General features: G+C 39.0%; 1 protein-coding gene across 1 annotated transcript in view; it reads left to right on the top strand.

Moving 5' to 3' along the window:
• The window catches only part of MERTK (MER proto-oncogene, tyrosine kinase), a 114,660-nt gene that overhangs the window by 55,858 nt on the left and 44,597 nt on the right, over nt 1-14,205 (top strand). The window contains exons 7-8 of the mRNA XM_061168771.1: nt 4,154-4,337; nt 11,800-11,951. Of these exons, the coding sequence (XP_061024754.1) occupies nt 4,154-4,337; nt 11,800-11,951 (336 nt within the window). The remainder of the gene's footprint in view (nt 1-4,153; nt 4,338-11,799; nt 11,952-14,205) is intronic.

The raw sequence follows: 14,205 nt of genomic DNA, 5'->3' as shown, positions 1-14,205 counted from the left end.
TGGAAGAATTTGAGAAAGGTTGATGTGAAATTGTCTTCAATATTTAGTAGAAATCACCAGCAAAGCCATCTGGTCCTAAGCCTTTGTTTGTGGAAAGTTTTTTGAGTAATACCAGCTCAATCTTTTTACTTGTTATAGATCTATTCAGATTTTCTATTTCTTCATGAGTCAGTTTTGGTAATTTGTGTGTTTCTAGGAATTTGTGCGTTTCTTTTAGGTTATCTAGTTTGTTGGTATACAGTTGTTCATAATGTTTCATTAGAAGTTTTTTTTTTCTTTGAGGTTAGAAGTAATGTCCCCTCTTTCATTCCTGATTTTAATAATTTGAGTTGTCTCTTATTTTTCTTGGTCAGTCTGACTAAAGGTTGGTCAGTTTTATTGATTTTTTTGAAGAACCAACTTTTGGTTTCATTAATTTTTTCTATTTTTTAAAATTCTCTGTTTCATTCATTTCAGCCCTAATCTTTATTTCCTTTCTTTTGTTTACTTTAGCTTAACTTTTTTCCCCTTTTTGTGTCTTAAAGTGAAAGGTTTGGTAATTGATTTGAAATTTCTTCTTTTTTAATATAGGCAATTATACTGTACATTTCCCTGTAAGCACTGCATTGGCTGTATACCATAAGATTTGGTATTTGGGGGTTTTTCCATTCATAATCAAGTTTTTGATCACTTTTCTTGTAATTTCTTCTTTGTTCTATTGGTCATTTAGGAGTGTGTCATTTAATTTTCACTTAGTTGTGAATTTCTTAAGTTTTCTTCCTTTGTTGGTTGTGTTTAGAGGATATACTTAGTATGACTTCCATCTTTTTTTTTTTGGCCACACTGTGAGGCATGCAGAACTTCCCTGACCAGGGATTGAACCCATGCCCCCTGCAGTGGAAGTGTGGAGTCTTAACCACTGGACCGCCCTGGAAGTCCTCATCCTTTTAAATTTATTAAGGCTTGTTGTATGGCCTTGCATATGTTCTATCCTGGAGAATGTTCCATGTGCAGTTGAGGAGAAGGTGTATTCAGCTGTGATTGGGTGGAACGTTTATGTGTCTCTTAGGTCTAGGTGGTTTATAGTCCTGTTCACTTATTCTGTTTCCCTGTTAAACTTCTGCCTCATGGTTTTATCTATTATTGAAAATAGGAAATGGAGGTCTCAACTGTTATTTTTGAATTGTGTATTTCTTCCTTCAGTTCTGTCAGTTTTTTTGCTTCATATATTTCAGGACTCTGTTGTTTTGGGGACAACCAGGGCCTGTTTCCCTGTATATGGACATAACTGAACCTACATATGGACACAAATAAAGCATGGAGCAGCCCTTTTTTTAAGAAAAAATGAGGTATAGTTTTAGGTACACAACATAGTGATTCAAAATTTTTAGAGATTATGCTCCATTTATAGTTATTATAAAATATTGGTTATATTCCCTGTGTGGACCAGCCTTTTTAAAAATTGTTTCCAGTTACTGAACTGTTTGAAGAGTCCAAGAGGACATGAGACTCCTTCCCACAGGAGGATGTTACCTTCAGGGAGACTGAGGAAGAGTACTGCCCCCACTTTGAGAAGAGTGTGTCTCAGGGTAGACGTGAGGTAGAGGGGAGGTAGAGTAGGGTGGTTGAGTGGTCTGAAAACACCAGGTCACCCCTACAGGTGGAAGATGATCACACAAGCTTCACTTGCACTCTCTTTGCCTTGGCTTTGGGTGGCCAGGGCATGAAAAAATCAGCCTGAGACTGCCAAATTGCAGCCCCTCTTGCCCACCTTGGATCCTATTGTGCGGGACAAGGTTATCCTGTCTTTGCCCCACCAGCTAGCTCAGGCTTCCTTCACCCATTCTCCGTTCCATCTCTCCTAGGGTTACCGGATTTAGCGAATAAGAATCCAGTTACTTTACAAGTTCATTACACTGTTGATTTTGTGTCATACCTGTACCCATAATTATTGGTGGTCTATCTGAACTTTAAATATAAACAGGTGTCCTTTATTTTCTCTGGCAGTCCTAGTGAGGTTGATCAGAACTAGCTCCACAAGTTATATACTTTCATATTCTGTTGATTAACAGTGTATTCCCATTTCTGAAGGGACCAAGTATCATTTTGTAGCAGATTCCCAGTTTGTTACAATTTTAAACTCTGACTTGGTAACAAATGAATGTTTTGGACAAGATTCATGTCCACCCACTAGCAGGACACACCCTCTCACTTCCCTTGGTCTTGGCATTAGTTCCTTTCTTCACCCATTTTTGGGCTATGGACTCCGTTTCTATTTTTAACTCTCCCACATATATCTTGCTGTTTCATGCCCTCCTTTCCCCTAGAACCCACTGAGCACTGTTATAGAAACCCGTCTTCTTCTAGGAACATGCCCTCCAAGAGTGTCCCTGTGCCTGGAAATGGTCCAGGGCGTTGTTCCGGAAATGGGGCAGGGGTGGGGAGCCAAGGTTTCCTCCACCTTAGTTCCAGCGCTTGGTCACCAGGAAGTAGGTGCAGACTCTAAAGTGAAGAAACAAAGAGTGATTTCTGCCAACAGCCACCACCGAGATAAGCACACAGCTCCTGGTTTCTCCTCTGGTGGCTCCTCAGGCCAACTGGTACCCTCTGGTCACCCCGCAGAGTCTGCGGGTCTGAGTCAGAGGTGAGACTCGGCCCCAGCGCCACCCTCATGGTATCCACTAGGGGATTTGGAATTCCAAAATGTTGATTTGTGGCCCCTTGACCTAAATTGCAAACATACATATCCTGAAATAACAGCATTGTGTTTCCACACCCCATAATTGCAAACCCATTATTATCAGAAATATTATTTTGTGGGTTTAAGATTTTTTCCCCCAAATTGTTTTTGGTGGCTTCTGTTTTGTCCAATACTATTTTTGTCTTTCTGATTTTACAAGTACAACATATTTTAGAAGTTGTGGGCTTCCCTGGTGGCGCAGTGGTTGAGAATCTGCCTGCCAATGCAGGGGACACGGGTTCGAGCCCTGGTCTGGGAGGATCCCACATGCCGCGGAGCAACTGGGCCCGTGAGCCACAATTACTGATCCTGCGCGTCTGGAGCCTGTGCTCCGCAACAGGAGAGGCCGCGATAGTGAGAGGCCCGCGCACCGCGATGAAGAGTGGCCCCCGCTTGCCGCAACTAGAGAAAGCCCTCGCACAGAAACGAAGACCCAACACAGCCATAAATTAATTAATTAATTAATTAATTAATTTTTTTAAAGAAGTTGTGAAAAATATACAGTTAGAGAAAACTCTGCGTGATCCCCATTCCCAGATAAGAGGTTTCCTTAAGGGAAAAGCTGGAAGTTTAGCATAAGACTGAATTTTGCTGGGAATACTTCTCTCTTGCCTGTGCATACAGAAGACATCTGGAGAGGGATGTGGAGAGACTGGTGGAGTTTATGGAGAGAAAGATGAGGTACAAGGACTCAGGGGAAAGAGCTGATGGGTTTTTAAAAGATTTGGAGAAAAGCTTGTTGGGTGAGGTGCACATGACCCTCTCCTATATCTCCCCACCAAAAAATGCCATAAAATCTACACTCTCTATGTTTGCTTTTGGAGTTGAATCTATATGGGAGTGGGAATTGGGGGGTAAGAATAAAGGACATGCTAAAATTAGCCTCAAGGCAAGAGCAGAATTCCTCAGGAGACATAATGAAAAGAAGTACAGATTTTTTTTAAAAAAATTAAGTATCTCGTCTTCTAAAGTAGGATTTGGGAAATATTTTCTCTAAAGGGTCAGACAGTAAATATTTCAGGTTTTGCCCCACATACGATGTCCCTTGTCTTTACTGCATATTCTGTGAAACAGCTGAAAAAAAAGATCAAGAACTGAAGTGATTCTGAGAGAGGAAGAGCTATTTTTATTATAAGTTATATTATAATGTAGAATAATTATAATGTTATGATGACGATTATTTGCTCTGTTACCTGCCAGAGTGAGAACACTTATTTTAGGCATTTTTCATCAGGTCCTCAATTGTTGCACAAGTGAGTAGCATGAGTAATACACAGTGATCCTGGTGGGAAATTTAAGGTGTGGCCCGAAAGGAAGCAGGTACTTCCCCTCAGTGGAGAGAAAGGGCCGTGTACACCAAATGCATGAATGCCCCAAGTCTGACATTCCTACCCCCTTACTAACGCCTGGTCCACAATTTTACTCTTCATTTAGGTCGAGGAAGTTGAGCCAGTGAGTCATGGCTCAGTCATGATTTTTAACACATCTGCTTCACCACATCTGTATCAAATCGAGCAGCTGCAGGCTCTGGCGAATTACAACATCGGTGTGTCCTGCATGAATGAAGTCGGCTGGTCTGCAGTGAGCCCTTGGATTCTGGCCAGCACGACTGAAAGAGGTAATTCCTGGGGTTCAGAATGCATATTGTGCCTGATGGCATGTGATGAAACAAATCCTTCCCAGTGGCCTGATTCAGAGTTTAACTTTTTCTTTGTGTGGCCTTCGTCTCTGGAGGATAATTTTATGGAGGTGACCAATGAAAATGGGAAAGAGGTTTCCTTCTGTAATTGACAAACCTTATACATACTATGTATAGGGAATATTTTCTTTTACATAGGAAGATATTAGTAGTAGCACACTCTTTATAGCATATATTATTTTAATTAAAATATAAATATATGGAAGTTATTACTCATAGCATCAAACTTAAGTAGCTAATGTTCAATAAGCACCTACTACATGCCAGGGACCATCTTAGGTACTTTACATGCATTATTTCATTAGCTCCTCATAGCGATCATATGAAGTAGGTACTGTTGTCTCTACATTATTTTCTTATAGCAAATTTTATTTACATCTGTAAACTTTCATTTCTGTGTGCTGCTTTTGATTTCCAAGAGTTTGTATTTTTTCTATGAATATTGGAGTGAATATTGTAGTTATGCTAGATTTGAATTGCCCAGTTTCCATTATTTCCCAATTTAGAGCTCTGGATTACTCAGAACCTCTTTCCTGCCCTTAACTCCAGCCTTACATAATCAGTGCTCCAATTTTAATACAGACGGTGGGACAGGTCTAGGTCATAAATTGTTAGGGCTTAATCCTTGAACAAATGAAACTAGTGCCAAGATTGTAAAATATCTTAAATGAGGAAGAAAAGCCTCTGAGAACAATTTTTATATGGTGTTTCATTTTCATTCAGTTCAAAAAACTTTCTGGTTTCTGTTTTGATTTCTTCTTTAACCCATTAGTTACTTAGGTGTGTAACGTAGTTTCCAAATATTTGTATTAGTGATTTCTAATTTCATTCTGTTGGGGCCAAAGAACATAATTCATATCACTTGAATCCTTTGAAATGTATCGAGACTCATTTTACAGCCCAGAACATGGTCTATCTTGATAAATGTTCCATGTGTACTTGAGAATGTGTATTCTGCTCTTATTAGATGGAGTGTTCTATAAATGTCAACTTGGTCAAGTTAGTTGACAGTGTTTTTCAAATTGTATTCTTATTGATTTTATGCCTCCTTTTTCTATCAGTTATTTAGACGGGTGCATTGAAATCTGTAGTTATAACTGTGAATTTATCTATTTCTATTTGTAGTTCTAGCAGTTCACATATTTTGAAGTTCTGTTATTTTGTGCATAACTGTGTAATATTACTATGCTCTCCTAATAAATTGGCCACTTTATCATTATGAAATTATTTTCTTTATCTTTGGTAATATTATATTCTGTGAAATCTTTTATCGATATTAATATAGCCATTTTACTCTTTCTTTTGATTACATGGTGTATCTTTTATTCATACTTATTTTTAACTTACTTGTATCTTTATAGTCAATGGGTATTTCATGTAGGCAGTACTTTACTTCACAGTCCTTGCCTTTAAATTGGGGTATTTAATCCATTAAAATGTAATGATAAAAAAAAAAAAAATGTAATGATATCATTCATATGGGTAGATTTACATCTGTCTTCTATTTGTTCTGTCTGTAATTTGTTCCCCTTCTTTTGGATTAATTGAATGTTTTTATTCTATTTTATCTCCTTTTTGACTTATTAGCCATAACTCTTTTATTCTGTTTTTTCAATGGTTGCTTTAGGGTTTATAGTATACAGGTTTAACTTATTACTATATACCTTCAAGTGATGTTATACCACTTCAGGTATAGTATAGGAACCTTAAAATAGTATACTTTCATTTTTCTTCTCCAGATATTTATGCTATTGTTGTCACTCATTTTACTTTTACATATGTTATAAACCCACACTAGATAGTTATTATTTTTGTTCAAATAGTCATAATCTTTTAGAGTGATTTATATAATTATAAAAAACCTATATTTACCCAGTTGGTATTTGCCCAAATGTTAGTTACCATTTCTAATGTTATTCATTTTTTTTTTTTAAATTGGATTAAATTATTGTTGGTGAATAGCAGGTTCTAGTTCTATTCCCCAGCACTATTATCCCTTTTTTTTTTTTTTAATTTTTATTTATTTATGGCTGTGTTCGGTCTTCGTTTCTGTGCGAGGGCTTTCTCCAGTTGTGGCAAGTGGGGGCCACTCTTCATCGCAGTGCGTGGGCCTCTCACTATCGCAGCCTCTCTTGTTGCGGAGCACAGGCTCCAGACGCGCAGGCTCAGTAATTGTGGCTCACGGGCTCAGCTGCTCCGCGGCATGTGGGATCTTACGGGACCAGGGCTCGAACCCGTGTCCCCTGCATTGGCAGGCGGATTCTTAACCACTGCGCCACCAGGAAAGCCCTGTTATTCATTTTTTTGGTGTAAATCTGTACATATTTCCATGTGGTATTATTTTCCTTCTTCCTAAAGGATTCTTCATTACTTTTTGCAGTGTGAATCTTGGTGAGAAATTCAGCTTCTGTATGTCTGAAAGAAATCTTTATTTTACTTTTGAGGGGTTTCTTTGGCCTTCATTTGTAAGATATTTTTATTAGGTATAGAGTTCTAGGTTACTCCACTGTCTTCTTGCTTACATTGTTTCTGATAACAAATCTGTGGTAATTCTTAATTTATTCCTCTGTGTATAATGGGTCTTCTGTCTCTGGTTTTCCTTTTGTATTTGATTTTGAGCAATTTAATTATGATGTGCCTTGGTGTAATTTTCTTTATATCCCTTGGGCTTGGGGTTCATTGAACTTCTGAGGTCTGCGTGTCTATAGTTTGCATCACATTTGGAAAATGTTGGCCATTGCTTCTTCAAATATTTTTTTCTGTTCCCACCTCTCCTGTCCTTTGAGGACTCCAGTTACCCATGTATCATATCACTTGACGTTATCCATAATTCACTGATGCTATTACTTTTTCCCCTGCTTTTCTCCTTGTGTTTTATTTTGGGTAGTTTCTATTACTGTGCCTTCAAATTCACTAATCTTTTCTTGTGCAGTATCTAATCTGCCATTAATTCTATCTAGTGTATATTTCAACTCTCACATTGTAATTTTTGTCTTTTTTTGTATCTTCCTGTCTCTACTTAACTTTTGGACCATATGGAATACAGTTATAATAACTGTTTTAACGTCCTTGTCTGCTAATTCTAACATCAGTCTTATTTCTGGAGTGGTTTTGATTGATTCATTTATATTCCTATTGTGGAGAGTACTTTCCAATTTTTCTACATGTCTGGTAATCTTTGGTTGGATTCCTGACATTGTGAATTTTACCTTGTTGAGTGCTAGATATTTTTGTATTCTTATAAATATTGAGCTTTGTTTGGGGTCATAGTTAAGCTAATGGGAAAAGACTGATCCTTTTGAACATTGCTTTTAGTATTTGTTAGGCTGGACCAGAGCAGTGCTTCATCTAGGGTCAACTATTACCCACTATTGAGACAAAACCATTATGTGTACTCTACCCAGTGCTCCTTGAATCATTAGATTTTCCAGGCTGATTGATGGGAACAGGCACTATTCCTGGCCCTGAGTGAGGCCCAGCCACTCTTATCTTTAATTTTTTCATGTGGTTCTTTTCCTGTCTTCCTCCAGCGTCATCCTAGTGACTCCTTTGCCGTCTCCTGGGCGTTTGTCTTTCTTGGTTTACTGTCTCTCATTCTCATGGAGCACATTCTCAATTAGCTCTAGAGAGAATATATATATAAATAAAAACTATGGGACCTTGCATGTCTGTTTGTCATACTGGATTGGTAATTCTTCCTAATAGAGAATTTTAGGTTGGAAATGATTTTCCCTCAAAATTTTAAAAGTATTTCTGCATTGTTTTTTAGCTTCATGTGTCATTGTAGAGAATTTTGATAACTTGAGTTTTCTAGGTGAACTGTTTTTTAGTTTTAATTTTTTTTTAATATCTTTTCTCTTTAATCATGGTGCTGTAATGAGCTGTGATGTGGGATTTGTTTCATTCATCATCATAGGCATTCAATCTAGGAATGCAAATGCTTCGGTTTTGAGACTTTTTCTTACACATTTTTTCCTTTAAAAATGTTCTTCTATTTTTCTTTCCAGATAACTGTATTAGACATTTGTTGAAACTCTTTAATTGCTTCCTCAATTTTTTTTCCCTCAAATTGGCCTCTTTTTTAAAATTTTTATTCTACTTTTCTTTTGGAGATTTACTTGATTTATCTTCTAATTCTTCTATTGAATACTTTATTGAAATTGGCAATATAATATATAAGAATAATTTTATTTTTCATTGACAGTTTTTTCCAGTTCTCAATTATGAGAGCCTTTTCTTATCTTTGGGTATGTTAATTATTGGTTTTGTTTGTTTGTGTTTTACTTTTCTCTAGTTCCCTACATTGTCTCTGCCTCCTCTGAGTGCTCTGTCCTGTGTTTTGTTCTGGTCCCTGACATTCATGAAGGAGGCCTCCCCAGCCTCTTCTGATCTTCCACTGTCTCTCCCATTGAAGAGTGAAGAACCAGCGATTGATGGGAAGCTCTGTGAGTGTGGGTGGGGCTTGTAGGCTTCACTGTCAGGTGATTGGGCAGCGACCTAAGTGTTTTGGTTTGGATACCCGCAAGTGTCAATATTGGCTTTCTTTCCCCTGGAGCCGCTTACTTCCTCTAGAATTGAGTCTCCTGTCTGCTGCCTTGGGAATATGAACACAGCTGCTGATGCTCTAAGATCAGGTGGGGAGGAGCCAGAGGTGGAGTCCCCCTCAGTCAGTGTACGAATTTCCACTTATTTCCCTAGTTGTCAGCCCCTCATCGTGCCTCCATTCTACTGGTGCCCCAAGTCCAGTAGCTTTTCAGTTCAGAGAATAAAGCATCCTGTCTCCTGTGGGAATTTGAGGGATACCTGCCAGCTGTGTGTGGGAATAGGTTAGAAGGATCTCGAGGGCTACTTCCTGATCAAACTTTCAATCTTCCAGTTTTAATTCCCACTCTGTCCCTGGGCCCTCCGCCTCTGAGCCTCTCTGTGGTTCTTTGGGGAGAATCAGCTTACTGAGTTAATTACACCTTCTTACTCTGCTTTTCAGCTTTCATATGTATGTTGGCATTTCTCTTCCACTGTTGGCTCCTCTGTACCCCGTGAGTTTATACTGTTTTAAATTTCTTATTGTCATCATAGAGGGGTTTTAGGAGGGAGTAGACATAAAGACATGTTGAGTCAGCCATGTTTCCCTGTAAATTCTACTGTGTGACTCGTTTCATAGGTACAGCTTTAGCTATATATTTCCTAAGCTGAAATTTGCTCTAACTTCATTATTACTGCTCCTGGAATCAGCAGAGACAAAGAGGTTATAGTGCCCTTTTGTTTCCCTTTCAGATATATCAGAAATATACAGTTTAATCTCCCCTAAATACAAATACAACAACAGTTTTGGTGTATATTATTGCATATTTACTCTTCCTATATGTAAAATACTTATTTTTTAATTTCTAAAATGGATCATTGATACGTACTTTTTTGCAGTTTTATTCCCCCCCCAACCATTAGATATTCTTTCAAATCAATTTACATGGTCTCGCAAATTCTTTTCAGTGTGAGGTAGTGAGTATTCCATTGGAAAAGTATCAGAATTTATTATATCGTAATTATTGACTGAACATTACATTTATTCCTTTCTGTCACTATTATGCTTCAATGAATATAACACTACCTACAGGAGAATTTTTCTAGATTAAATTCATGGAAAGAAAATATTGGTCAAGAGGCATATTTTTTTCAGTTTTAATAGCTACAGTCTTCCCTCCCAAAAGAGAATGTAGTTGTGATCTTGACTTGTTTCCCAAATTATTTTGTACACATACTGTACCCACATACATACTTTTTCTAAAAAGTGTGTTAACTTTTATTATCCTTGTATATAGACATTTTGACATAAAGTGGATATGTGGCTTGTGTAGACTTTACTATAAACCAGAAAGTGAAAACCAGTGCTAAATTCTACACTTTGTCACCTAACCCAGCAAATAGTATTTGACCCTCTGATCTTCATTCATGAGGTGTCTTACACACACACACACACACACACACACACACACATGCACACACGCATGCACGCACACATACACATACATATTTAAATTTATTCACTGATTAGCTCTGTTCAGATCATTAGTAACCTGGTTCTGGACTTTAAAACGTGGCTTCCTTCTGAGATCAGCAGTGTTCCCTGCCTTGTACAGCTCAAATGACATAGAACTGATCCCCAGCTGGCCTTCTGCTGCACAGGTGTCTACTGGAGAATCCTCTTGGAGTTGTGTGTGTTTTGCTTCCCCAAGAGGAGTCCGTGAGCTCTACCTACCTCCTTCCCTGTCTTCCATTTCTTAGTTGTTTTAGTTTGGAAAGGGCGTACTTTTTAAAAAAACTTTCATTGAAGTAGAGTTGATTTACAATGTTGTGTTAGTTTCAGGTGTACAGCAAAGTGATTCAGTTATACATTCTTCTTCAGATTCTTTTCCATTATAGTTTATTACAAGATATTGAATATAGTTCCCTGTGCTATACAGTAGGTCCTTGTTGTTTATCTATATTATATATAGTAGTTTGTATCTGTTAATCCCAAACTCCTAATTTATCCCTCCCCCCTTTTCCCCTTTGGTAACCATATGTTTGTTTTCTATCTGTGAGTCTATTTCTGTTTTATAAATAAGTTCATTTGTATCATTTTTTAAGATTCCACATATAAGTGCTATCATATGATATTTGTCTTTCTCTGTCTGACTTCACTTAGTATGATCATCTCTAGGTCCATAGCGCTTACTTTTTGTGTGTGTGTGTGGCCTTTTTAAGAGAATTTTATTTGAGTGGTTCTTAACAAAGATTGTTGCAATATGAAAGTCATTTGTTTGATAGAAATATCAAGCTGTCTTGTCAAACACACTAAAGTAACCCAAAAATATATTTCAGAGCTCACAGAGCCTAAAAAGAGCAAAGATTATACGCAACAAGACAAAACCTATTTCTGCATTTCCTATTTCTTGCTCAGAATGCATTGCTTACCAGCCTGTCACTAAACATCTTGAGGAAACGCAGGGATCATTTTGTTTGGAATCTTAGACACAAAGCTTACTTTTTTAAACTCATGATATCTTAATGGTCCTCGATTGAAAAGAAGGTGGAAGTCCACTATTTTTTTTTTTTAAATAAAGGTGACATCGAAGAGATTTTATCATGAAGGAAGCACTGGAAAATGAGAACTAACATTTTCTGAGTGCCTACAATGAACTAGACACTGTGCTAAGCACTTACATATAATATCTTAATAAATCTTCATAGAAATGTATGAAAGTCCACTATTAATCTCAGTCTCATTTGAGTGCTTTTCATAGAAAATTAAAAAACCAAACGTACAAAAACCAAGAAGAGAATGACTCTCTATGTGCCTTTCTTCGTACTTCCTCATCCTTCTCTCCTTTCTCTTTTGTAGCCCCGTCAGTAGCGCCTCTGAATGTCACTATGTTTCTGAATGAGTCTAGCAACAAGGTGGATGTCAAATGGATCAAGCCTCCAATTAAGCGGCAGGATGGGGAACTGGTGGGCTACCGGATCTCTCACGTGTGGCAGAATGCAGAGACGTCTGTAAGTCTGAACTTTAACAGAGTGCACTTGTCTTCTTGGATTTGCTGGTTTAATAATGCTTTAGGAGCTTTCCTTTTGTCGTGAAAAGGCCTGATATTATTGGGTTAGGCAAGGCACCTTTCAGTGGGAGATAAACAATGTAGTAAAAATTAGAAGTGCCTGAAAAGTTACAAAATTCCAAGAAATCTTTGGGGCTTTCCTCACTCACTCTTCATCCATTCATTTATTTCATTAGTCAATGTGAATAGAACTCATCCTCTGTTGTCACCTGATTCTTGCCTTCAGGGAACTTAGGCTCTTTGAGGAAGACAGTGTGAACTACTCAGAGGGGTTACCGGGCTTAGCAGTCCTGCAATTCATAACCTCTTGGAAATTCCAGAAGATGATTGTCAGGGAAGACCCCCAGCCTCATAGCGGATGGCAAGAGTAACTAGACCCCGAAGGAGAGGGTTGAGCAGGCAAGCAGGTGAATTGGCACAGCCCTGTAGGACGTACTGTATATAGCACAGCTTTGTTAGACGTGACTCCAGTCAAGCCCAGAGGGCCATCTGATTTTGATTTTTGAGAGGTCTAAAGATGGTGGGAACATCTGACCCAAGACAGAAGTGGTGAGGGGGACAGCTGACTGTGGTTAGGTGGGCAGCTCCCAGACAGGCCCCTTTCCCACTTGAGAAAGGAAGAGGGTTGAGGTGACACTGACTTCTCATGACACAGAGTATCTGTAGAAGAGCAGACACACTGGCTTTATCCTCAGGACTGTCTCTTCTTTACCGCCATTGCGGAAAGCATGCTTCTTTTGTGCTATTACAGTCCTCATTGATCTAACCTGGTAACAGGTCAGACTTCAGCATCCTCGTGGCATCTGTAGGGCGCATCACAGGAAAGTTACAATTTCTTGGCACGAGAGAGGAAAGGGGTGAACAGCTGCACTGACTGATGATGTCCAGGCTTTGTGTCGGTCACTTTTAACCTCATATCACCCAGCTTTTACCAAAACTGCTGTCTTCCAAAAGAACAATTTGAATTTATTTTTTTCTTTTCCTGCCTCAGTTTACCTATCAGGAAGCAGACTGTCAGAAGCAGTAGTGACGGAAAAGGAAGAGAGCTTAGAAATCCATGGTTTGTTCGGCCTCATAGTAGATGATAAAAGGATGCTATTTGTACCAGTCAAAACCCTGCTTAAGAGAGTTGCAGCTATAAGATAAGAAGTCTCTCATTTCCTGGTCTTTTGTCTCAGAGCATTTGTGCAAGGTGCCTATTGATCACATTTGCACACTGTCCGAGTCAGGCGAATCAAATGCCTCTCTTAGAGGATGGCTCCTGCTGACAATACTACATTCTTAGTAGAGATACATGAAGGTCCAGTGATTGCATTCTGATTCAGTAGGAACTTTGGTTGGCGGAAGATAGTGATTCTCAGCAGACACTTGAGTGATGTAGAAACAAACCAGTTTATTTAAAGAGCTGCAGGTCATCCTTTCTCTTTCTCCCCTGGTGTGGGTGAAAGATACTTCTTTAGGGGGGACCCCTGAAGCTGAGGCGTGCTGAAGGGCAGGAGTGATGAAAGCCTTACAAATGACATGACGTGGCCAAGGAGCCTAACACACAAGTGCCGTTAACACCCAGCCTTGCATTCTCTCTGCCCTTTGTTCAGAACGCTCCCCTGTGTAGTGAGAACAACACCGCCACAGTTAGGGCTGTGACCTTTCCAGTCATTACCTCCTTGGAGATGCTAGATCATCCCAGCAGGAAGGTCATTTGCACTGTACTCATGCTCTACTCTGTGCATCGCGACAGTCTTGTGACAACAGAAGACTTAGTGGCTCACCTTACTTTGGGTGACATTCTCTGAGGCAGCTGAGCTCCCAGCTCACCAGCCGCAGCTGAAGAGAAGCTCAGCCTGGGAGGAGACCAAAACCCCCTTCCAAAGTGTAGCTTGAAATGACCTCTGTACCCATCACTTCGGTTCCCTAAACTCTCTTCTTTTCCGAAGGGCAAGAGTTAGACACAACTTCCTCTCAAAGTCGTCCTTTCATTTTCATTTTAAAACTGTTACTAGGGACTTCCCTGGTGGTCCAGCAGTTAAGACTCCACGCTCCCAATGCAGGGGGCCTGGGTTTGATCCCTGGTCAGGGAACTAGATCCCGCACACAGCAACTAAGACCCAGTGCAGCCAAATAAATAAAAATAAAATAAATGTTTTTTAAAAAAGAAAGAAAACTGTTACTAAAACTACATCTTCTTTATGTAAGGT

This window comes from Eubalaena glacialis, chromosome 14, assembly GCF_028564815.1.
Source record: "Eubalaena glacialis isolate mEubGla1 chromosome 14, mEubGla1.1.hap2.+ XY, whole genome shotgun sequence".
NCBI lineage: Eukaryota > Metazoa > Chordata > Mammalia > Artiodactyla > Balaenidae > Eubalaena > Eubalaena glacialis.
The sequence above is the reverse complement of the archived record's forward strand: the minus strand, read 5'-3'. Positions and strand labels throughout refer to the sequence as shown.